The sequence below is a fragment of the Melospiza georgiana genome, chromosome 2 (genome assembly GCF_028018845.1).
Source record: "Melospiza georgiana isolate bMelGeo1 chromosome 2, bMelGeo1.pri, whole genome shotgun sequence".
Classification (NCBI taxonomy): domain Eukaryota; kingdom Metazoa; phylum Chordata; class Aves; order Passeriformes; family Passerellidae; genus Melospiza; species Melospiza georgiana.
Window position 1 is genome coordinate 115,391,130 of NC_080431.1, and position 23,943 is coordinate 115,415,072.

At 42.7% G+C, this 23,943-nt stretch overlaps 1 protein-coding gene across 1 annotated transcript; it reads left to right on the forward strand.

Moving 5' to 3' along the window:
- The first annotated feature begins 28 nt into the window (after window positions 1–28).
- On the forward strand, window positions 29–22,570 carry WDR4 (WD repeat domain 4). The gene is made up of 11 exons (XM_058043586.1): window positions 29–150; window positions 3,335–3,397; window positions 4,162–4,308; window positions 6,963–7,119; window positions 7,658–7,770; window positions 10,412–10,472; window positions 11,491–11,589; window positions 16,530–16,594; window positions 17,260–17,443; window positions 18,333–18,402; window positions 21,429–22,570. Exons 1-11 carry the CDS (start codon window positions 29–31, stop codon window positions 21,608–21,610), a joined length of 1,263 nt encoding a protein of 420 aa, XP_057899569.1. The 3' UTR covers window positions 21,611–22,570.
- Window positions 22,571–23,943: the final 1,373 nt, after the last annotated feature.

Below are 23,943 nucleotides of genomic sequence, written 5' to 3' on the forward strand. Positions count from 1 at the left end.
GCCATCGCGCGCGTGGCGGCGCGGGCGCATGGCGGGCGGCAATGGCGGCGGGCGCAGCCCCGGGGCCCGGCCGGCGCTGGCGCTGCGCGGGGCCCTGGCGGCGGCGAGCGGCGGGGGGCGGCTGCTGGCGGCGCGGCCCGGCCACGGCGGGTCAGTGCGGGGCGTGCGGGGCCGGCACAGCGCGGGAAGCGGCGGGGCAGGGCGGGTGCGAGCGGCCGAGGCCGCCCGTGCCCTCTGAGGGGGCTCGCAGGGCCCGTGTGGCTGAGGGAGGTGCTGGGGCCGTGCGGGAGCCGCTGGCCCTGCTGCGGTTCGTGCCTTTGCAGCTCCTCGGCCGCGTGTTCTGCTACAGAAACAGCGCTTTAAACTTTCTAGCCTCGGCGGTTTTCTGTCATGGTTTGCTCCCCCATTTAAACTATAGCATAGAGAATATATAGATATACACACACTATATATATAGATATAGACACATAGACACATACATATATGTACATGTATGTTATAGGTATATAACATAGTGAATATGTATATATAGCTTATAGAAAGCATGTATAAGTATACATAAAACTGCATTATTATACATAAACCCACATTTTTATGCATAAAACCATATTGTTATACATAAAACACGCATATGTTTTATGTATAATAATAATGCCTAGAATGTATACAATATTACTTTTATATATATATATATACCCTATATATATATGTATATACACACACATATATATTATATATACCATAGTGTATATGTGTGCATAACTTACAGAAAGCATATATTGGTATACATAAAACGACATTTTTATGCATATAATATATTATTATACATAAAACATGCATTATACCTAAAACTATAAATGCCTAGAATGTATACAATATTATTTTATATATAGATATTCACACACCCTATATATGTGTACACACACATATATACACATATATATGTATGTACACTACATATATATACATTTATATATATAGCATAGTGTATATGTGTACATAACTTATAGAAAGCATATAGTTTTATACATAAAACCACATTATTATGCATATAATATATTATTATACATAAAACATGCATTATACCTAAAACTATTCATGCCTAGAATGTATACAATATTATTTTATATATATATGTACCCCCACACATATATATGCATATATATGACATAGTGTATATGTGTACATAACTTATAGAAAGCACATATTATTATGCATAAAACCACATTATTATGCATAAAACATGCATTATATCTAAGACTATAAATGCCTAGAATGTATACTATATTATTTTATATATAAACATACACACCCCCTATATATATATATATGTATGTACACACACATATGCATATATATTATATATATAACATAGTGTATACGTGTACATAACTTTTAGAAAGCATATAATATACATAAAACTTCATTGTTATGCATAAAACTGTATTATTATACATAAAACATGCATTATACCTAAAACTATAAATGCCTAGAATGTATACAATATTATTTTATATATAGATATTCACACACCCTATATATATGTGTACACACACATATATATACAAATATATATATGTACACTACAAATATATACATTTATATACGTAGCATAGTGTATATGTGTCCATAACTTATAGAAAGCATATAGTTTTATACATAAAACCACATTATTATGCATAAAACTGTATTATTATACATAAAACATGCATTATACCTAAAACTATTCATGCCTAGAATGTATACAATATTATTTTTTATATATATATGTACACACACATACATGTTATTATATATATAACATAGTGCATATGTGTACATAACTTATAGAAAGCATATCTTATTATACATAAAACCACGTTTTTATGCATAAAACACCCCTTATACTTAAAACTATAAATGCCTAGAATGTGTACAATATTATTTTATATATAGATATACACACACCCTATATATAGATATGTACATACACATCTATATATACATATATATTATATATATAACATAGTGTATATGTGTACATAACTTATAGAAAGCATATGTTATTGTACATAAAACCACATTTTTATGCATAAAACACCCCTTATACTTAAAACTATAAATGCCTAGAATGTGTACAATATTATTTTATATATAGATATACACACACCCTATATATAGATATGTACATACACAGTATATATTATATATATAGCATAGTGCATACGTGTACATAACTTATAGAAAGCATATGTTATTATACATAAAACCACATTATTATACATAAAATGTGCATTCTATCTAAAACTATAAATGCCTAGAATGTATGCAATATTATTTTATATATATACACACACACATATATATGCATGCATAACAATGGTGTATTTTATGTCCATAAGGAAGGTGCATGTAAATGTCTTCGAGGTCAGTGCCAAAAGGATGGTGTCAGACTCTTTCCATCTGTTGCCCAGTGACAGGGTGAGGAGCAATGGCCATAAAACACAAGAAGTTCCACCTCAGCCCAAGGAAGAATTTCTTTCCATGGGGGTGGCAGAGCTCTGGAACAGCTGCCCAGGGAGGGTGTGGAGTCTCCCTCTCTGGTGACAATCCTGTGTCACCATCCCTGTGTCACTGTTCCAGGGGGCCTTGCCTGGGCACTGGGTCAGACTGGGTGATCTCCAGAAGTCACTGAGTGGTCTCCAGAGGTGCTTTCCAGCCCAGAGGATTGTGAGGTTCTGTGTGGTGTCTGAAAGGAGGTGTCAGAGGATGGGCCAGGCTCTGCTCTGTGGTGCCCAGCGGTGGCACAGGAGGCAAGGGGCAGAAACTGATGCACAGGAAGTTCCAGCTGAACATGAGGAAGAACTTTTTTATTATGCAGTGACCAAACACTGGATCAGATTGCCCAGAGAGGCTGTGGAGTCTCCCCCTCTGGAGCTATTCCAGAACCATCTGCACACAATCCTGTGCTGTGTGCTGTGGGATCCTGCTGGAGCAGGGGCTTGGACCTGGTGACCCACTGTGCTCCCTTCCAGCCTGACCCATCTGTGATCCTGTGACTGGGTAAATGCTGCTGGCAGATGTGCTGAGTCTGACAGAAACACAATTCATGCAAAATGCAGAGTTACTTCACCAGCAGGGGAGGATTTCCTTTTGACACGTGCATACCATCCAGAATTTTATTTTGCCACAGCTGTAGCACTCTGGGAACCCACTTGGGCAGAGGTGGTTCTAAGATGGGGGGCAGTTGTGCCCAGTAACTAAAATAAGAGAGTTTTACCAAAGAGTTGCCACTCTCCATAGTTAAGCATGGTTGTTCTAGTGGCAGTAATTTTGGGTTTGTTTTTCCTTGCAGTGATGAGAATCTCTTCGTGTACGATTGCAGCAGTGCTGAGAAGCAGCCCTTAGGAGAGAAAGGGTGAGAAAATCTGCCCTTTTCTGGAGGGTGCATCCCTGAGCTTGTGTGGCTGTGAGGGCACTAGAAGGAAGCCACAGGATAACTCCTTGAACAACTGAAGCGTTGGTTTTGCTAACCCTGATGGATATGTATGAATCTGGTTTTTGTGTCTGTTTCATCCAGAGTTTCATTCCACTGTGCACCTTTTTTCTCTTTACTAGCAGTGGCAAAATTAAATTCAATAATTCTGTCTCTTGTCAGTCAAGACATCTGTGGAAAAGTCTTGCATTTTTTTTGTTAGACATCAAAAACCAAAAAAAAACCCACAAAGCACTTACATAAGTTCTCCTCCAGATCTGTTCTGTAAGTCACAAGAATTCAAAACACACACAGACAAAAAAGTATTTTTCTTAGTTTAGATTCAACCACTGGACATTGTTTTACTTGTAGCCAAACAAGAAACATTTTACTGTTTTCCTCATAATTTATATCAAGGTGTGCCAGCATCTTATGTTTTAAATGTGCCCATCTGCTGGGCACATCTCATATTTTTAGAAAAATTCTTGAAAACTTCTTAGAAAATTTTTGTTTTCTAAACAGGCTTTGATCCAGGCTTAGATCTTTCAGTTTCCTGTGTCTTGGTTTATTTCTTTGCATTAATGTCCACGTTGGCTCAACATTTCAAGCAGAAATAAAAGCATTTACAGTTTTACTTTGTTCCTCACACTCCTGAGGGAATTTAGTGGCTGCCAGGTTGTGAACTGTTGGTCCCTTCTTTCTCTTAGGCAGGATGGAAAAGGGCCAGATAAAGGAAGTGATGACATCCTGGCTTTTGCCTTCTCCCCATCAGGAGGTTATTTTGCCTTGACAGATGACAGCAAACGCCTGATTCTGTTCCAAACAAAACCTTCCTGGGAATGTCTCAGTGTCAGGTAAGGAGCTGCAGTTATAGCTGGTGGATTCAGAGTTCTAAAATGGGAATATTTGGGATGTTGATATTTGTTATTACTTAGCTTCCTTTATTTTTTTTTTTAATTCCTTCACACAAACAAATTTAATGGTTTTGGGTATTCAGAGTATTTGTCAAGGATTGATGTGTGGTCTTCCCCTCACCAAGAATGGGAGTGCAGATGTTTAATATCACTGTCCAAGGAAGGATAATCTCTTTCCTTACCCCAAACCCAGTGTTTTTTATCTTTAAGAACTAAAACTCTGCCCACTCTTGCTACACAGGGGTTGGGCCTGTGAGATTGATGCCCAGCAGTTCAGTGAGTGTGTTCCTTCTGATTCCCTCTGTTCCTTCTGATTATGAGGAGTTTTGGGGAGTTTGTGAACTTTTGAAAAAGCTGTCATCTTTTCAAAAAGCCCATCTTTAGAGATGCTGCAGCTGCTTTTCTTCAGTACATTCCTCTTGAGGAAACAGCCTGTAGCTGTCCACCAGAGGTCCTCCAGTTCCAAGTTTTCTGCTGCTGCTGCTGCTTGTGACAATTCTCTGTAGAAAAACCAGGATTGTGAAGGGATTCTGAGAAAGTACCTGAGCAAGAGGCATCTCTGCTTTCTGCTGGTCTCTGACAAATGTGAGACCCTGGTTGCAAACAAAAATAAATTCAAGTGTCTGTAGCTTGGCCCTGTGTGCAGGATATAGGATGAACCCTTGGGGTTAAACAGGGTTGTGGTGAGGAATGGTCATGGCATGAAGCTGTGCCAGGGGACATTCAGGTTGGATTTTAGGAAAAGGTTTTTCACCCAGAGTGGTGAGCACTGGAACAGCTCCCCAGGGAAGTGGTCACAGCTCAGGAAGGGTTTGGACAATGCTCTCAGGCACGTGGTGGGATTGTTGGGGTGTCCTTTGCAGGGCCACGAGTTGGACTCAGTGATCTTTATGTGTCACTTCCAGCTCAGGATGTTTTGTGATAAACCCAGAAATGCCCAATTCTGTTCATTCTGTGTCCTGCCTTCCCTGCTGCCCTGCCTTGTGTGTCTTGCCTGTAACGAGCCACTGGATAATGGTTTGGTGTTTAATTTCTGCTGAAAGTTTAACTAGGACCACTGATTTTTTTTTTTAGAATGTCATTACCTCATATTGGGAAAATGGGAATACAGGCAAGAAGGCTTTCTGCATGGATAACAATGCCAAAGTTTGAGCTGTGTGACTTGTGTTGGTGTTTTGTAACAAGCTCTATAAAGGTCTCACACAGTGCTGGCCTTTGTAGTCAGCTTGTGTCAGACAAAGAGGAGCTTTGGAATCTTTCTGCTCAAGATCACAGGTGGTACAGTGAACTGGGAGTGAGACTTTCTGGTTGGCAGAGTCACCTTTTTGGAACTGGGTTGCCTGTGATCCTGTTGTAGTGTATCACAGACATCTTTTATGAAAAATCCTTTCCTTAGGATTTTTCCTCCTGAGAAGCCGGGAGGCCTCAGGAACAAAATGTAAACATTGATTATCTGCTGCTGTGGAATGCAACAGGTGCATCTGTGATTGGTCTCATGTGGTTGTTTCTAATTAATGGCCAATCACAGTCAGCTGGCTTGGACTCTCTGTCCCAGACACAAACCTTTGTTATCATTCTTTGCTATTCTATTCTTAGCTAGCCTTCTGATGAAATCCTTTCTTCTATTCTTTTAGTATAGTTTTAATGTAATATATATCATAAAATAATAAATCAGCCTTCTGAAACATGGAGTCAGATCCTCGTCTCTTCCCTCACCCTAAGACCCCTGTGAACACTGTCACAGTGGTGTTCCTTAAACAGCCACTAAAAAGTCTGGGAATTTCTCTCTTCCTACCTGGAGCATAGTGTATTGTCCTCTTGCCTCCACATGGCCACAGAATTTCAGAGTAGGTGAATAAAATATCCATTTCTATGATCCTTGGTGCCCACAGTCCTGTGGTAGCACACAGGATGTGTTTTCTGGCACCTGTGCTCCTTATGTTTATCTGAGTAGATGAAGGAAAGCTGATACCTGCTGCACTGGCAGCTGGAACTATGAGATGGTGGCAAATGATGAGGGAAACTCAGAGTTCAACTTCAGAGCTTTGTCTGGACAAGGAGCACAGAGCTTGTGGCTCTGTGACTTGGGATATGAGGAGAAAAAAAAGAGTTCCAAGGCTCTCCATCAAGGGCTTCCCTTTGCAGTACAGAGTGGTAACTGGAGTAGCTCCTACACAGTTTCTAAAAGTGTTGCTGCAAAGGGCTCCTAATAGGACAAATCCTACCTTGTCTTTTCTAGGTGTTTAACTCATGTTTTTATGATGTAGAGTGCAAGGAAGTCTCCCAGCCTTCATTAGAGCCCTGGCATGCTGCCTGGCTGAGGTGCTCAGTTGAGAAAATACCAAAGCAAAATGCAGTCATGCAGCTTTTTAATGGTCCCCTGTGCCTGTCCCCAGCCCAGGTGTTTGCTGTTACATCAGTCACTCATTTACAGACTCAAAGGTGCCATTTCAGCCCCTCAGTGGTACTCTCACTGCTGCCATTTCAGTAATGTTGCATCTGAGAACTTTCTGCCCAGCCTCTTGGTCTGTTTAACTCCAGGCTTGCTGAAGCTGCCATGCAGAGCTGTTCAAGCTGTGCCTTTTGTCTTTCAGGTTTGTGAGCAGGAGATGCACATCCCTGGTTATCACAGCTGCAGAGGATAAGATTTTTGTTGCAGATAAGTCTGGTGATGTCTATTCTTACTCAATAACAGAACCTAAAGCTGATGGAAAACTTGAGCTGGGTCATGTCTCTCTGCTCATGGATGTGGTAAGTGTGTGTATTTGCAAACCTGCATTGGGTCTCTCATTGTTGCTCTTGTCCCAGATTTGTGGTTTGCTTTTTATATTTTTTTAAATTATATAAATGAAATGTGGTCCAGATTTCTTCCTACTGAGTTTGTGTTGGCAGAGTTTGGTAAGGAAGAAAGCTTTTGAGTGTTGAAAAAGTCTTCATGTTACAGTGACAGAAGTCTTGGTGACAGAGTGTCTTTGGGAGTTCATCCTCTCTGCCATGCCAGCTGAGCTCTTTGGTGTGATGAGTTTCTTTTTGAGATGGAAAGGGTCTTGCAGCTCTGCTGTTGGGCTCAGTGGCTTTCACTGGACCTGGAAGTCTGTTTTGCTTATCTCAGTGAGTGAGAACCTTATTGTCACAAAGATTTAGGCTTCCACTGTTGGTGGAAAAAAGTGACTTTGTGCCTATACCTACCTTTTGGGGTGAGGAGATTTTTTTTTTTTTTTTTTTGCTTAGTTAAGGAGAATTTCAAGGCTTGAACTGCTGGGCACTAAAGCTCTCCCTCTGCCAACAGGCCCTGAGTGCTGATGACCAGTATATCCTGACTGCAGACAGAGATGAGAAGATCAGAGTCAGCTTGACCAAGGCTCCCTACAGCATTGTGTCCTACTGCATGGGCCACAGAGAGTGAGTGCCTTGTGTGCAGCCATGCCCTGCACAGCCACCTCCACCCACTCCCAGTGGGTGAAATCTCCTCAAATCACACTGAACAACAGCTTGGTGTGTGGTGGAGTCATGGAATGGTCTGGGTGGAAAGAGACCTTTAAAAGTCACCCAGTCCAACCCCCTGCCATGAGCAGGGACACATTCAGCAAGATCAGCTTGCTCAGAGCCCTGTCCCAGCTGGCCTTGAATGTTTGCAGGGATTGGGCTCCACCACCTCTCTGCACAACCTGTGTTTCACCAGGCTCATTGTAAAACATTTCTTCCTTACATCTAGTCTGAGTCTACAGTGAGTTTAAACCTGTTATCCCTTCTATTGCAACAGGTCCTTCTAAAGAAGTCTTTAAAAGCCCCCTTTAGGAAGGCTGCAGCAAGGTCTGCCCAGAGCCTTCTCTTCTCCAGGCTGGACAGCCCCCAGTTCTCTCAGCCTTTCCTCACAGCAGAGCTGCTCTCCTGAGCTTCCAGCCTCTACATCAGCAGTCTCACACACCAAGTTTGGGGTGCTGCTGTGATTTGAGATGCTCATCTGATGTGAGCAGTTGTTTTGGTAGTGCTTGAAATGTAGTTTTGTTTTTTTTTCTTGTCATTTAATGTGCCATAAGACCAATTAGCAGTGCAATAGCACTGTCCTTGTCCCTGCTGCATGCATGGAGTTAAACCACCTACTCATCTGCTGGGTTATTTCAGTTCTCCTCACCACCCATCCTGCTGTGGGTGATTTTTCATGTGAATCTCTAAAAACACTTCTTTCCCTGCCCTTTGCTTGTTTTTGTGGCCTTCTCTGGCCCTGCTCCAACAGGTCCATGTCCTTCTTGTAGCCAGGGCTGCAGACACAACCTCTGGGGCCTGAGCAGAGGAGCAGAATCATCTCCTTCCACATGCTGCTCACAAGAGGCTCCAGAAATGGTTAGCTCAGGATGGAGCCTGTCTTAGTCTTAGGAAGTCCCTAGGAACTGTCTTGGGAGGTTTGAACATATGCTAATTAAATTAATGGCATTTCAGAGCAGAATTCAGGCTCGTTAGGTTGTGTGGTAATACAGATAATCCTGGCTGTGTCACCAGGGTGGATAGAGCCTGGGCACCAGACTGCAGTGTGCTGGAGAATGCACTGTGAAAGAAATTCAAGAAGATGGAGAGAGTCTATAAGAGCTTGGAGTGACAGGACAAGGGGGAATGCCTTTGAGCTGACAGAGAGTAGGTTTAAATTAGATATTAAGAAAAAATTCTTAGCTGTGAGGGTGGTGAGGCACTGACACGGATTAGCCAGGGAAGTTGTGGATGCCCCAACCCTGGAAGTGTCCAAGATGTTCATTAGTGGTTGCAGAGGGAAAAGCAGTGTAAATTAATTGAAATGTATCCCAAAATTAAATATTTAAATAAGAAATTTTTAAAAAGGGTTACATAAAGCAATAATTGTCTTGTTTCACAGTCCTGGATTTTTTTCTGTCAGTGGGGCTCATGGTGATTCTTGCTGGACCTGTTGTGCCTGCTTTGTCCTGGAAGTTTGTGTTACAGTGACCAAATCTCTTCCTTTTATTTTTTCACTCTATGGCTTTAAAGCTGTGCCTGTTTTCAAAGGCAAGACTGTCCCATTCAGGTCATGTTCTGCTCAGCTCACTGTGTTTGTTTGAGCTCTGAGATAATAATGATCCCCAGAAGTTGAGGTCACCACTGTGTGACAGTGGTCACAGGGGTTTTCAGGATGAAGAGAGAGACGAGAATGTTGATTCCATAATCAGAAAGCTTGATTTATTATTTTATGATATATATATTACATTATGACTATACTAAAAGGAAATAGAGAGAAAAGGTTCTCAGAAGGCTGAGAATAGAAAAGAATGAATAACAAAGGAGCTCTCTCCAACTCTGTCCTAGAGAGAGCTCGGTCCTTGACTGGCCATTAATTACACACACCCAACATGGGCCAATCACAGATGCACCTGTTCCATTCCACAGCAGCACATAACCATTGTTTACATTCTTTTTCTGGGGCCTCAGCTTCCCAGAAGGGAAAATCCTAAATAAAGGGTTTTTATGAAAAGATGTCTGCGACACCACTGCTCACCAAAGACAAAACAGGATCACCAACTTCTGGAGAACAGAACTTCTTGCTGAATGTGGGCTGGTAAACTGCCACATTAAAATTCTCTGAAGATTCCTTTTAAATCATCTCCCAACTGTGTCTGGGGAGATGTGGCACTCTGGAGGCTGAGCCATCACTGCTGTGCTTTAAAGGATCTGTTGATTCATGTTTTTAATGTGCATCATGAACTGAGAAAGGGGAATTTGCTACCTGAGTAAATCTGTCTCCACTGGCACTTTTTGATCTAAATGACAATGTTCTCAGCTGGGAGGAAGTCAGTAGAATTCCCTGAGTGCAAATGGGGAAATGAAATTCTTTATTAAGTAGAAAGTCAGTAGTTTGTGTAGTGCATGTTTACTAAGTACTGGTGACATTTTCTTCTTCCTCCTAATTATCTTGATGTGGAAAATCTGTTTGTTTATTGTAAGGTTCTCTTTAAAACTGCTGTTTTCTCTTACTGTGTGTGTTTAAAGACCAGGGTGTCAAGCAAGAGAGTTCAACTTTTGACTGCTTTTCCTTTAGGTTTGTAAGCAAAATACTTGTAATACCCAACTGTCCTGACCTGCTCTTGTCAGCTTCTGGGGTATGTATTGCAATTTCTTCCAAAAAATGTTGGGTTTTTGTATGTTTGGGTTTTTAAATTATTATTTATACTTGTGTTTAGGCCAAATTCCTTGGGATACTTGGAATAATCTCATTGTTTGCAGCATGGCCTCCCTCCTCCTCCTTTTTCTTGGTTCTGCTCAGTGTTCAGCCATTCTGTTGCTGGATCACCAAGAACCTTTTACTGTGCTTATAGTAAAAGCATCTTTGGGCTGGTGAAATTACCATTAACTCTTGCTCTGGAGCACAGACATTGCCTTCTTGGCTGAGAGCTGTAGAAATGAATGTTCCCTCCCTTCCCTCCCCTGCCCTTTTCCTGAACTGATGGCATCCTGCTGCCATGCCACACATGTACAGGGATGGAGCTGGCCTAAAAGAAGGGAAACAATATTTGTTCCCCAGACTACCAAAACTGCACAGGAAATAAATAATACTTCCTGTGAAGATCACAGTAACTCCTGCCATTTGGTTTCAGCTGCTGTTCTTGCTTCCCTAAGGCTCTTGTCCCTCTTAATTATTGAAGCAGCTCCAGTGCTAGTGCTGCACGTGGCTGTATTTCACTCCTAGCAAATGCTCTTGGCTTTGTTCTTCCAGAGAGGTGTTTAGTCTCTCTTCAGGAGGTTGCTAAATCAAATGACAATTTGGTTGATAACAAGAGCATGGGGCAGAGAAGGGCAGCCTGAAAGAATTGCCATTAAAATGCTGAGCACATGCATGACTGTGCTGCTTAAAACAGGCTTGAAATGCCCTCCTCCAGCTCCCCAATTTCCACTTCAAAAGGAGAATTAAAATTAGCATGATTGAATAATTTAGAATGCAGGGGGAAATTATGTTAATTAAAATGCTTTATCTGCAATTTGAGGTCTTAACTAAGTGACTATTTAGCAGCTTCTGTGGGGAGCTCTTCAGGGAAACAGGGTTTAGCTGAAGGCCAGGAGTGGCCTCTCTTTGCCTGAGTGCTGATTGTAACAGACTTGTGTCCACTTCCATCTGTCCAGGACTCCACTCTGAGACTTTGGCAGTATAAAAGTGGAGAAGAAGTGCACTGCTGTCAGCTGAGTGCCATCTGTGGGCCCCAGGCAACCAAACCAGACCAGGTGTGTCCATGAGTGCCAGTGCTTTTGCTGTGCTCCTGATCCTTGGCACTGCCAGATGTCTTGGTTGCATTTTCCCTTCTCTCACTGGGTTTAGAACTTACAAAAGCTGTTACAACAGTCTGGGATTTTGGGAGGACAGTCCCTGAAATCCATTCCTGTGTTTTGTGTGAATTTCTAAACTCTGCCAAGCAGTGATCAAAAGAAGCTGATTGTAATTCTTCCCAAATTCAAGTTCTGCACAGTGGGCAAAGCCTTCACTTGAAATTTTTTTTCCACCAAAACCACAGGTGTTGTAGTCTTCTAGGCAGAAAACATCCTGTGACACTGGGAAGATCTAAACATTCACCCATTTTTTTTAAATGCTTAGAATTTCAGGTGTTCAAGTTGCAATTTTCCTGAGCAAAAAGAAGCTTGGTAATATTTTTAACCAGTGATCTGCAGTAGTGCCCTGTGGAGTCAAAACTCTGGGCTTGTTATTTTAGGTTCTCTCACAGCTGGACAGTGTCCAGAATTTAGATGTGTGAGTCCTACAAAAACTGGAGCTCTCCTGAGCTTCCAGCCTCTACATCAGCAGTCTCATAGAAGTTTGGGGTGCTGCTGTGATTTGAGATGCTCACCTGATGTGAGCAGTTGTTTTGGTAGTGCTTGAAATGTAGTTTTGGGGATTTTTTGTCATTTAATGTGCCATAAGACCAATTAGCAGTGCAATAGCACTGTCCTTGTCCCTGCTGCATGCATGGAGTTAAACCACCTACTCATCTGCTGGGTTACTTGAGTTCTCCTCACCACCCATCCTGCTGTGTGTGATTTTTCATGTGAATCTCTAAAAACACTTCTTTCCCTGCACACCACAGCTGCCTCCCAGTTTTCAGGTGACAACTGGAAGGGAAATCCACTGTGGAATCCATATCCAGGCAGAAACTGGATTTCAGTTCTGCCTTCCCTCCTTTGTGCTGTGGTTTTGCTGGTGGGATTATGTTGTGCTTCACCTCCCAGCAGCTGGGAACCACTTGGGTCACAGCTGTCCCATTTACATACTGGGAATCCTGGCTTTGGCCAAGGGTTGGGCCCCTGGGTTCCTGCTAGCAGAGATTTGGGTGGTGTCCATATGGACAATTCAAGCTGCTCCTTGGACCCTGGAGTCTTCTGGAAAGCACACCTGAGGCACACACCTCTCACACACATTCACAAGGTCTCTGCCTCTTTTCAGCTCAATGGCAGTGCTTGAAATCTCTGAAAAAGCTGTTCTTGGGGTTTTAGGCAAGTGACAAAGGTACAAGATTGGGTGACAAGCCCATCTAACTGGTATCCACTGATACTCTGGGTGCAGCATTTGTTTTAGAGGAAATTATGGGTTTATTTTAAAACAGTTTGCTTTCTAGATTTGTAGGATCACTGAGGGCAAGTCAGCAACTAACTGAAGTGGGGAATTCTGTGACTAATATTAAAAATGCTATTTTGTTCCTTAGACTGGCTTAGCATTATTAAGATGGCTCGTGAGTAAATTCACAGTGCTTAATCTGACACTGAACCCTAATTCCACTGATTCCAAACAAGTTAATAAAAAAAGAATACTGAACTATGTAATAAACCTTGAATGTAGCATTGGATAAAATAACAAATGTCAGGTTGTTGCTGCAGGTAGGAGCTGATCTAAGAAAACCTCTCCAGCTCTCTTAGAATGTTTTTAAATGGAGTTTAGTAATATTTGCCTTTTCTCCCTTCCATAAGATATTCCACGTGTTGATCCAGCCTCAGGAGAAACTGGAGGTGCCCTTTGCTTGAGGAGTTTCCATTTAGCTTCTTTACCCCAGTGTGAGTAAGCAGAGACAGAAAGGGAAAGCCCATAAACTGTGGGTTAATAATTAGAACACAGTAATTAAGTAATAAACATTATTCCTGCAGTGCTCTGCAGTTTTTCCATCCACTGCCACGTGTGGTGGTGCTGTTGGAAGGCACATGGTGGCCTGTGACTTGACTCTGTGAAATCCTGGACACTGCTCACTCTCACAGGTGTTTGCAGTGAAAAAACTCCTGTTCTGCTGGCATCACAGTGCTGGAAGTGCCAGAGGTGGCATCTGGTGGCAGTGTTCAGTCATCTGGGCATCCAGGTGTGTCACAGGGCATCTCCACAACCCAGAGGGACATTCATGGTCTGAATTTAAGGTCACAATCTCTTGAGCCAGCTTGTAACAACACAAGGACTCTGCAGCCAGGGATCAGATGGGGATAGAAGTGCTTTTCTTTTCTTTTTGGTTGTTTTTTTTTATTTTTTTTTGTGTATTGTTACATTTTATTTTTACCATTGATAGCCAGTGTGAATGCAGTGGAGCCTTAAACACAGCTTGAAGCTCAATGGGGATGGAATCATCACTAATGGTGGGACATGTGAGCACAAAACTGTGGGCTTGTTTTGCTTGGCAGATGATGAATATGAGTCTGTTTGGGGAATGTGGGAGTGTTTGGAGCAGTGTAGCATCGGTTTCAGCTGATGGCTTGCAGATCCTCACTTCATTTTCCCACTAGAATGGGAGTAATTCTCTTAATTCCATAGTGCTATATAAATATTTTCCTGCTTCAGAGCTTTCACCTCATCTGATCCTCTTGACAGCAGAAGCTTGTTTAAAGTCCAGAACATGAATTGCACAATTCTACCCCAATGCACCAGTACATTAATTTTTTATAGGGTCACTCTTCTCACAGATGACATCAAAAGTTAATTTTAAGGTGTTGGCAGGCTGATAACAGTGCCATATAAATGCTGTCTTGAGTTCAGAGAGTATCAAGTGAACATCTGTTTGTCACAGAATGTTCTTGTAGCCCTTCCTTAACTGATTTCATAGCCCTGTCCTTGACCATGATACTGCTGTGGGTCTTGCATTCATTTTGCTGATTTTTTAACTTACCCACACATGGAAAGAGCTTGGAAAGAAGATGCATTTTCCTGTCTCTTTCCAGCTGTGAATAAAACCTGGTTTAAATCAAAACAGCCTCCTCCTCCCTCCTCCAGTGGGGTTGGGAGAGAGCTGCTGCCTAATTCAAGTTCACAGAGCCCTTTGTCTCTCTCACAAAGCTCTTGGCTGTGTAGGTGGGCACTTCCCTGCATGTTTGTCAGGCAACAGGCAGAGAGGCAGAGCTTTGTTATTAGAAATAAATGGCACAGGTTTCAGCTTTTATATACATACAGATATAAAATCTATTTTGGCTTGTTCCTTTAAGTGTCTGAAGAACCCACTCATGGCTTACAGTAAATGGGAGCTGTCAGTTCTACTCCAAAGCTGTGCTCTAAGTGGCTCCATCCTGCAGAAACAGCATTTAGCCACATCAGCCACACAGAACCTTTCTGGTTCAGCCCACTCATCCTACCTGGTACTTGTTTTGTGTCTGTGTGAAACAAGGGTCCTGGTGCTGAATATGGATTAATAACTTCATATTTCTGCAGAGTAGCAGGAGATCAGTCCCATCTGTTCTCAGGAGCTCTGAACCATATCAATCCTTTTGATAATATTTTTTATTAAATGCTCCTCTTCTGTCCAGACAGGTGGTTGAGATGAGTGAGAAGTGTGTGCATGCTGTTCTTCCTTCCCCCTAGGAAATTGTGTCACACAATTTTTCTCATGTGCTGAAGAAAAAAAAGAATTGTTTTCAGCTCTGTTATACCATGAATTAATTCTCTTTCCCACAGTTGGTTTATCTCTTAGTGGTTGCATCATGTGCTGTTGACAAAATGGTTAGCTTCTGGTGGTAAACTTGCTGACTTGAGTTTTTGGAAGCTGTACAGCTTGTTTTGCTTTCCTACAGGGATTGCAAAACTGTGAAACAAGCACCCTGACAATATCTATACATCAGCTGGTAGCTGCAAGGGTAAAATCCTGTGGTAACTCCCAAATTGACCCTAACTTTGTGAACCAGAGCTTCTGTCCAGTCACAGTGTTGTGTTAGGGAAGAAGGTGGAAGTTAAAAAAAATGAGTATTTGAGGATACATCAGAATTCAGCCAGCAGAGTGTCAGAAAGATGTATTTTCCCTGCCCTAAAGGAAATAAATCTCTGCTTCTCTACTTGGAAGGTTTTAGTCATCAGCAGTGTTGGTGTTGTCACTGCTTATAAAATCCACTTGAGAGCCAGCCTTTTGCTGCTGCAGTTTTGCTGTTCACATTATATAATAGATACTTTGGAAAAAGCACCCCAGGACATCATTTTGCAGTTTTTCTACTCCTCTCAAGTTCTTCCCACTCCAGGAGCCTCAAATGAGTTGTTTTATATTTCAAGTAGAGTGGTTTGTGCAGCAGAGGTGCTGCTTCTCTCAGATAAAACAGGAGTGTGATGTGGGGCTTTTTTTGTTGCTGTGTTGGTTTTATTGGGGATTTTTTGTTTTAATGAGGGAAATGGCCTCAGGCAGGCCTTCCTTGTTGCTCAGAACACATTTTCTGTGGAGCAGGATGGCTTCACCCAGACTCAGGTTGGAGCAGGCAGCACAGCAGGGATATGGGGGGTATTAGCTATGCATCACTATCTTCGTTTTTTAACCAACACAACAGCAGCTAATAGCTTGTGTTTGTGATGTCTGAGCTGCTGGAGTGATACTCTGCCTGAGCAGGTTTAATGTCAATGTTTTTGCCATTAGCATTGCAGGAGAGAATGTTTGGAGGTGCTGTATTTTCCTTCATCTGCTGCTTTGTCTGCTAAGAGTAGTTCACTCACACCTTTACATTTGATTTTGGGACAGTGTGGAAGGGAGAAGTGTGGAAAACTTTATAAAAACAGCAAACACTGGTACAAAAATAGCCTTGACTGCAGTTAGAAGGTAATTAAGTTGCTTAACTTGCTGTAAATTAAGACATCTGCTAAATTTTAAAGGCTCCTAGTGAAATGGAATGTGAATTTTTTGCCCATAAATGGCCTTAACTTACAAGGATTTTTTTTTATCTATTCCTAATAGAAATACACTGTGTCAAGGATAACCTACTGCTGTCAAGGTGGTTATGTTGCCATTCTGTGTGACAGGTAAGAGCACATGGAATAATGCCTAAAATCATCCCAGCTACTGCAAAGGCATGAGCAGCTTTCCCTGAGCCTGGAGTTCTTGGTGCTGTGCATCTCCAGATGTCCAGGAATGCCTGTGGCCTCCCAGGGAGCCTCTGGGTCCTGGACTTGCTCTGAGTGCAGAGGGGAGTGCAAGGGTTACCTGGCTCAGTTAATTTTTGTGATTCAAACATGATTCAAACAAATGATTCAGTTTGTGATGCCTTTCCCTCAGTGGAGGAAGCACAAGGATGGGATGTACAAGAGCTGGGGATGTTTTATTTTGGCTGGTGCTCAGCTGTGTATTTACCTTCATTGCAGCCCTGTAGGCCAGTGTGTCACAGTGCAACACTCCTCATAAAAGTCCTTAGTAATCCTTCTGAAATTCCCTTTACTACCCTTTCTTTTAAAGAGGAGGCAGCACTGGCTGCTTTTTCTTTCACATAACACTTGAAAAGCTGTTTGGTACTTTGGGTATTTACAGCTTCTGACTCAGATCATGTAAGCAAACAGCATTTGAAGTGCTCATTGTAACCACTTGGCTTTGGCTCTGTTTGGAATTGGAGTGGGTGTCTGTAGTTTGCTGTACAAGTGATGGCTGTAGGTGGATTTGGTAATAATGGTAATTAAGTTTTTCCTTTCAAAAGTATTCCCACAGTCTACATCTTTCAGCTCGATGCCACTGCCCAGCAGCTGCTTTACAAACAGCAAATCTCCCTGAAGCACAAAGGCTGGGACATTGCATTCCAGGAAATGGGAGACCTGTGGATTTTGCAGGAAGACAAGGAAGCTCCTCTCCTTCTGTACAGAGCATGTGATGGACAGTGGAAGGTACTTTTTTAATGCTGGAAATCCTGTGTTTGGTGATGTCTTGAGGCCACAACAGAAGTGCAGTTTGCTGTTCCATGAAAGCTAAAAAAGCACCTTTCTCTCTGTCTTGAGATGGAGTAAAAGCCATAGGTGCACATCTCATTCTTCCCACCTGTGTGTGATGCAGAGGTGTCAGGAGCTTGTCGTGAAGCCCAGTGTGTCTGTTCTGAGCTAAAGCTGCCATCTGCCCCAGCAGGATCAGAGTGCTTGTCAGCACTCACTGCTTTAAACCATTGCCTGAGCTTTCTGTGGGCTACACCTGACGATTTGAAAAAAAAAAACCAAAACCCAAAACCTACAAAATCCCTTTGGATTTGCTCAGGAATTCTCACACAGCTTTCCTTGTGCCTGCCTCTGAGGGATCTTTTCCAGGACAAGGCACCCTGGGAGCAGTAAGGGAATTACTTTTATTTTCAATGAGAACAGGGAATCAGATTTGGGGTATGTGCTATCAAGTTCTCTTTTATTGCCTATTAAAAACTGGAAACTCATTTGTTATCCTTGTAAGTCCCCAGCTAATTATGGTCTGGTTGTGAAGAGGTTTTGATGAAACTCCTGAGTGTGTTCTTTGACCCTAATGTGTTCCCTGGGATATTTCTTTTCCTCACAGATTAGCAAGTGGGAATCAATGTCTTTGTTCAAATGGCAAAGCTTTCCTAGCAGAACTTGAGATCTCAGGCCAGGTTTCAATAACAGTCCTAGAAAAAGGAGCCTGGAAGAGATCATGGAGGTTTTACACCTACTCTGTTTCACTACACACTTCTGAGAGCTGGTGCATTTTCAGCATGCTGTGGAACATGAAATTGTCTATTAATCTCAAAATAACATGCAGCCTTCCTTCTTTTCCCAGGCTGTAACTGATGACAAGGGATTACAGAAGATGTCAAAATACATTCAAGACAACTGGACAGTGTTTGAAGGTGAGAAATTTGGCTTAAAGGTTTAGGGAATGCAGTTTTTACAGCTGAAGCATAAAATTTAGAACAAGATTGGAGTTCAGGTCAGTTCAGCTGGCTCTTGAAGCCACTCAGTCTTTTCTCAATTTCATCACTCTGTCTGGTGTGGAAGTCAGTGCAGATAATGAGGTGTGTTGAGGGCTGTGTTATCACAGAACCATGGAGGAATTTAGAGCTGAATTGCAGCCTTATAACTTTTCCACAGACACCTTATCACAGGGATGCATCAAACAGCCTCTGGCAGAGCTGCTGGAGTCTGTCTTACTGCTGTGGTATCAAAAACTGCTGTGTGTTGTCTTTTCTCCTGCCTGGGTGTGAGGCTTTATCACAGGTACAGTGGGGACAGGATGGAGCAGCTCTGCTGTAAAGATGGGCTCACCTTGGCAGGGCAGGCTGAGGAGCCTGATGTGACTGGAAGGTGTGACCCTGGATGGGACAACAGATGACATTGCTTAGTGTCTGGCTGGCTCATTTTGTTCTTGCTTCCTGCCCCACCCCCAAGTCTCTGTCAGAAAAATAATTTCCTCATTCAGACTCACCCTATGTTTCCAGCATTTTTTGTATTATAAACAAAAATAATATGAAACTATATATATTATATATACTGAAACTATAGCAGAGGTTGTGGCTGCAGGGTAGAGAAGGGCTGTGGCATGTGCTAAAATCTCAATTATGTATTGAAACTTCAGTCATAGAAATTTCTATCCTGCACTTTGCTGGGAGACTGGAATCTTCCTTAAAAACATGGTACAGATTCCACCAGTCTTATGGTCTGTTCATAGGTAAAGATGGAAGAGCTGCAGAAATGTTCAGTCTGGTGTAAATTCTCCTTAATATCTGGTACTGGATGGTGTAGCATGTAGCTGTCATTAAGTTGGTTATTAAATTGTAATTAAGGTGGTGCAGTCTGTGTAAGTCAGGTGTTCCTTTGGAAGGGAGATGTTTGCATGGAGATGGTGCAGACTTGATAGTTACAAGCAGGCAGATAATTAGGAGGATGAGGGCTGAGTGGAAATGAGCAGAGAGGAGCAGAGAGCAGACAGGGGGAGAGGTTCTGGGCATAATTAGCACGTGGAAATTCAGTCACCAGCTCATGTGCAGCTGGGAAAGGAGCACAGCTCACATGACAGGGTTCATTAGTGTTAATTAGTAAGGGGAGGCTCACTTGATGAGCACTTATTCCAGTGCATAATTAGTGCTTTAAAGGGAGTTATGTCTTTATGTCTTCTGAAACAAGTGATCATTACATTGTATTCAGTCCCAATCCTTGCATATTGTCCTTTTATAAGCTTTTCTCACCTGTCTGGGGATGTACAAGAGCTGGGGGATGTTTTATTCTGTAGGATTTGGCATGTAATGGTCAATCTGGAAGTATCACAGAATCCCAGGATGGTTTGGGTTGAAAGGAACCCTAAAGACAGCCCAGTTCAACTCCTTGACAGGGACACCTTCCACTAGTCCAGGCTGGTCAGAGCCTCATCCAGCCTGGCCTTCAACACTTCCAGGGATGGGACATCCACAGCTTCTCTGGGCAGTCTGTTCAAAGTGCCTCAGCACCCTCACAGGGAGAATTTCTTCCTAATGTTGAATCTAAAGCCACTCTCAGTTTGAAGCCATTGCCCCTTGTACACATGAACCAGTTTGGCACTGTGCTGTAACTGATCCCAGGAGAGGATTTAGTGCAGATTGATCAAGTGGAGAGCAGCATGGCTGTTCAAACTGGCAGCATGCAATTTCTCCCAGAGCCAAAAGCCAGTAAAGCCTCTGAGTGCAGCACCCCTGACAGTGAAAGCTTGAGCATTGCTGAGGACCACAGAGGGAAACTTGATTTGTTGGTCTACCAAGAAACAGGGGGATGCTGCATGTGGGTTTCTGTGGAGTATCACACTTAGCTTCAGGACCAGACCTTAGCAGGTGCTGCATTTCTCTTTATTTGTCCTTTAAAAATTGTGATTTTTTTGGGAAAAGAGGAGAACTGGAGATAACTGCCTTTGTCAAGTGCCACTCCAACAATTTTTCAGAAATATGGACCGAGCCAGCTGCTCTCATTCTGTGTTCTCTACAGAAACAATCTGAGGAGGGATTTAGCAGTTAATTCCCTGCTAAACTCATCTAAACCTGCAGTCTTGGGGATGCTGTGAGGAATATTACCCTGAATTCACAGAATTGGAACAAAGGCTTGGGAATCTATGTGCAATAGAACATGACTACTTGAAATCTGCTCCTTTGTCCTTCTTTGAAGTTAATACTCCAGGAGAAAATCCAGCTAAGTGCAGTTCAGTGGCAACTCCCTTTGTAGTGCTTGGGTCTCAGGGAGCAACATCAGCAGTTGGAAAACAGAAGCCCTGAAATTTGCAAGTGTCCAGTGTGTGAGGAGAGCTGAGGCCTCTCTTTGCTTCACTGTGAGCTGCTTGACTCTGTGTGAATTTTTTAGCCTAATGTGGAGGCTGTGCCTGGCTGGTGAATGCTGAACAGGTGCTTGCCAACACAAACCAGGCTTACACAGTGTAAATGTTGATATTTAATCACAGAGTGGTTTGGGTTGGAAGAGACATTAAAGATGATCTCATTCCATCCCCCTGCCATGGGCAGGGATAACTTCCACTGTCCCAGGCTGCTCCAAGCCCTGTCCAGCCTGACCTTGGGCACTGCCAGGAATCCAGGGGCAGCCACAGCTGCTCTGGGCACCCTGTGCCAGGGCCTCACCACCCTCACAGTCAAGAATTTCTTCCCAATATTTAATCTAAATCTGCCTACCTTCAGTTTAAGGCCATTCCTCCTTGTCCTGTGACTTCATGCCTTTGTGAAAATCCTTCTCCAGCTCTCCTGAAGCCCCTTGGGGTATTGGAAGGTACTGATACAGTGGATAGGACTACAGTAAATGAACTGGAATGCCATTATCTAAAATTACAGTCCAGGAAGTCATTGATGAGACCTCTGAGGTAATTAACAGCTGTGTTAATTAAACACCTTGCTTTGCCCAACTCCAGGTTTTGTTGGTGCAGGGAGCTGCTACAGCCACCTGTACAAGGCCTCCTTTGATAACATGGATGAGTACCTGCAGAGGAAGGAGAAAAAGTTACAGCAGCAGAAGAAGAAGCAGCAGGATCTGCAGCATGGCTCCAGTGAACAGGCCAAAAAAAAGATGAAGACTGAAGAGCCATCACTATGACTGCTGTGAGCTTGTGATCTTTGCCTTGAGGAAAGGAAATGATCCAGCTGTGGACTGTTTTTATATGAAAAATGAATTATGCAAAAGGACTGGTTTAAAATTTGATTCAGGTTTTCAGGCAGGCTGATATGGCAATATCCTGTTTGCAGCAAGTAATGCATTTACAACATAGCTAAACTGTCTAGCAGAATACAGTGTCAGTGGCTCAGTCCTGTGAATCTCTGATGCATGTTGTATGAACATTGGAGATGGTCTTTCCCTTGAAACAGGATGTTCTTTTTGCCTACTGTGTTCAGGCTTTTTTTTCAGGTGGAAACATGCTGATTAAAGTGGATGCAACTTTATTTTTATTACTTTTGGTTTGGGTTATTTTGGGGCTTTTTTTAAAAAACTTTTTTTAAAAAGTCTGTTAGTTAATGTAACTAACTTAGTGTGCCTGGCTATGGGAAAGGGAGTATAGAAAAAACTCTTGCTGGGTATGAGAGGTTTTAGCTGAGACTTTGCCTTCTCTGTTTTTATCCTTTAACTTTGGTTCATATGGTTGGGATTTTGCCTAGCTTCTAATCCATTACTTCCTACTTGTGGAATATCTCTGTAGGAAGAAGTGCAAAAGTTAATTTTGTATTCTGCAAAGTAAAAGTAAAACGTGTCAGTCAACATTGTGCTATTGGAAGCTCTTCCCATTGCAATATGATCCTACTGGTGTCTGTGAAAATCATTCCAGAGGCCTGGGAGCAAAATTTGGAGTGCATCCTGCTTTTTTCATGGAGAACTTTTCCATTTTAATTATCCAAGAGATACATCTTCTTGAGAAGTTATCAGTGAGAGCCTTATGGGCCCATCAGGGGGGCAGAAGATGTGTTCATCTGCCAGATGGTGTCATGTTCATGTGGAATATCATGTCCTTCACAAAACCAGCTGTGGAAATCTGTACAGTCCATTAAAAGTACTCAGAATTAACCTGTGCACTGTGAGTGGTTCTCTCTGGAGTGTCTGGACACAGAGAATTTTTGCATTCAAATGCAGATGTGGGGCCCAGCTGCTTGGTTTGCTGACAGCTTCTCCCTTGCTCCTGTGGAAGATGCTGAATGTCAATAATAGAGCTCAGCAACAAGTAGGCAGATTTCTTGGTAGTTCACCTCAATGCCATGCTGGGATAAAAAACTCTGTAATTTCAGTCCAGTGGTGCAGCTCTGGTGATGAGGATTTTTCTTGGGTCTCAGGAAAGGGTGAGAAGCTGCCATCTGAAGTGCTTTGATATTTGGTAGGAGTGGTGGCTTGGCTTTTAAAACTTGGTGGTTCTCGTGTTATTTAATTAAAGAGAGGCTCTAGGGAAAGCAGTTGGGGAAGCACTTAAGGAAGCTCAGCCTCAGAGTGTAGCTTTTATTTAGGAGTAGATTTGCTGGTGTGCAGATTCTGTAAAATACCACCAGAAATGGGCTTCTATTCACACTGCCTGTGAACCAGACAGGACAGCAGGAAAAGGTTCTGACTAGATCTTTTACTAGCTGTGAAAAAGAAATTATCTCATGATGAAGCTTGCAGACACCATGCAAACTCCCAACATTTCTTAACAAATTTGAATCTGCAGCAGGAGCCTGTATTGGGTCAATTCCAACCCATTTTCTCACTGGAGGAAAATCTGAGGAGGACACGGGTAACTGCCTTCAGTGGTTGGTTTCAGATCCTGTATGTCAGTATTAAACTTCTGAAGGATCAGAGGCTGCCATGGCAATTCCTATTCCTGTGAGGGATATTTTTCCCCAGCACAGAATAGACCTTGACAGTGATCTCCTCTGGCTGCAGGCACTCCTGTGATCCTCACCCTGCTGCTCTCCTGGAAGAAACCCAAATTTTCTTCCAACACTTGAACTCATGACAGATTGTGGTGTGTGGGAGTGACATGAGATGTGATATCTGGCACATGGCTCAAGCCTTTTTGTTCTTTTTCCTGCAAGTTCTCCTTCCCCATTCCATTTCATGTTTCCTTTTCTGCACACAGCAGCTCCTGAGCTTCAGTTGTGAGACCACGTGTGCCTGGGCATTGCTTTGAAGGGCTCTGTGCCAAGTGATCAGAGAAAGGAAGGTCTAAATCCTTCTTTTAGATGTTTTCCAATCTGCCTTGTCCAACTGGAAAACACAAATCATTAAAAGGGAGTGGATACCACTGCTGCAGAGAGGAAGACAACACTCCTTTCCCTGGAATTTGAACTATTTATTTCTAGTGGTTAAACCTGAAGTCACTTGCTTGTGTTTATTTTGTGAACTTGAACCAAGGCCTGTCTGTGTGCCTGGCAAAAGGGAATAGGTCAGTGAGGGTGTAGTTTTATAGC

Bases quoted from the DNA above. Each gene is read 5' to 3' on its own strand.
- WDR4 (XM_058043586.1), top strand. From the start codon at position 29: ATGGCGGGCGGCAATGGCGGCGGGCGCAGCCCCGGGGCCCGGCCGGCG. The intron at 151-3,334 runs GTCAGTGCGGGG...TTTTCCTTGCAG, and splicing joins GCGCGGCCCGGCCACGGCGG to TGATGAGAATCTCTTCGTGT. The intron at 10,473-11,490 runs GTATGTATTGCA...CCATCTGTCCAG, and splicing joins TGCTCTTGTCAGCTTCTGGG to GACTCCACTCTGAGACTTTG.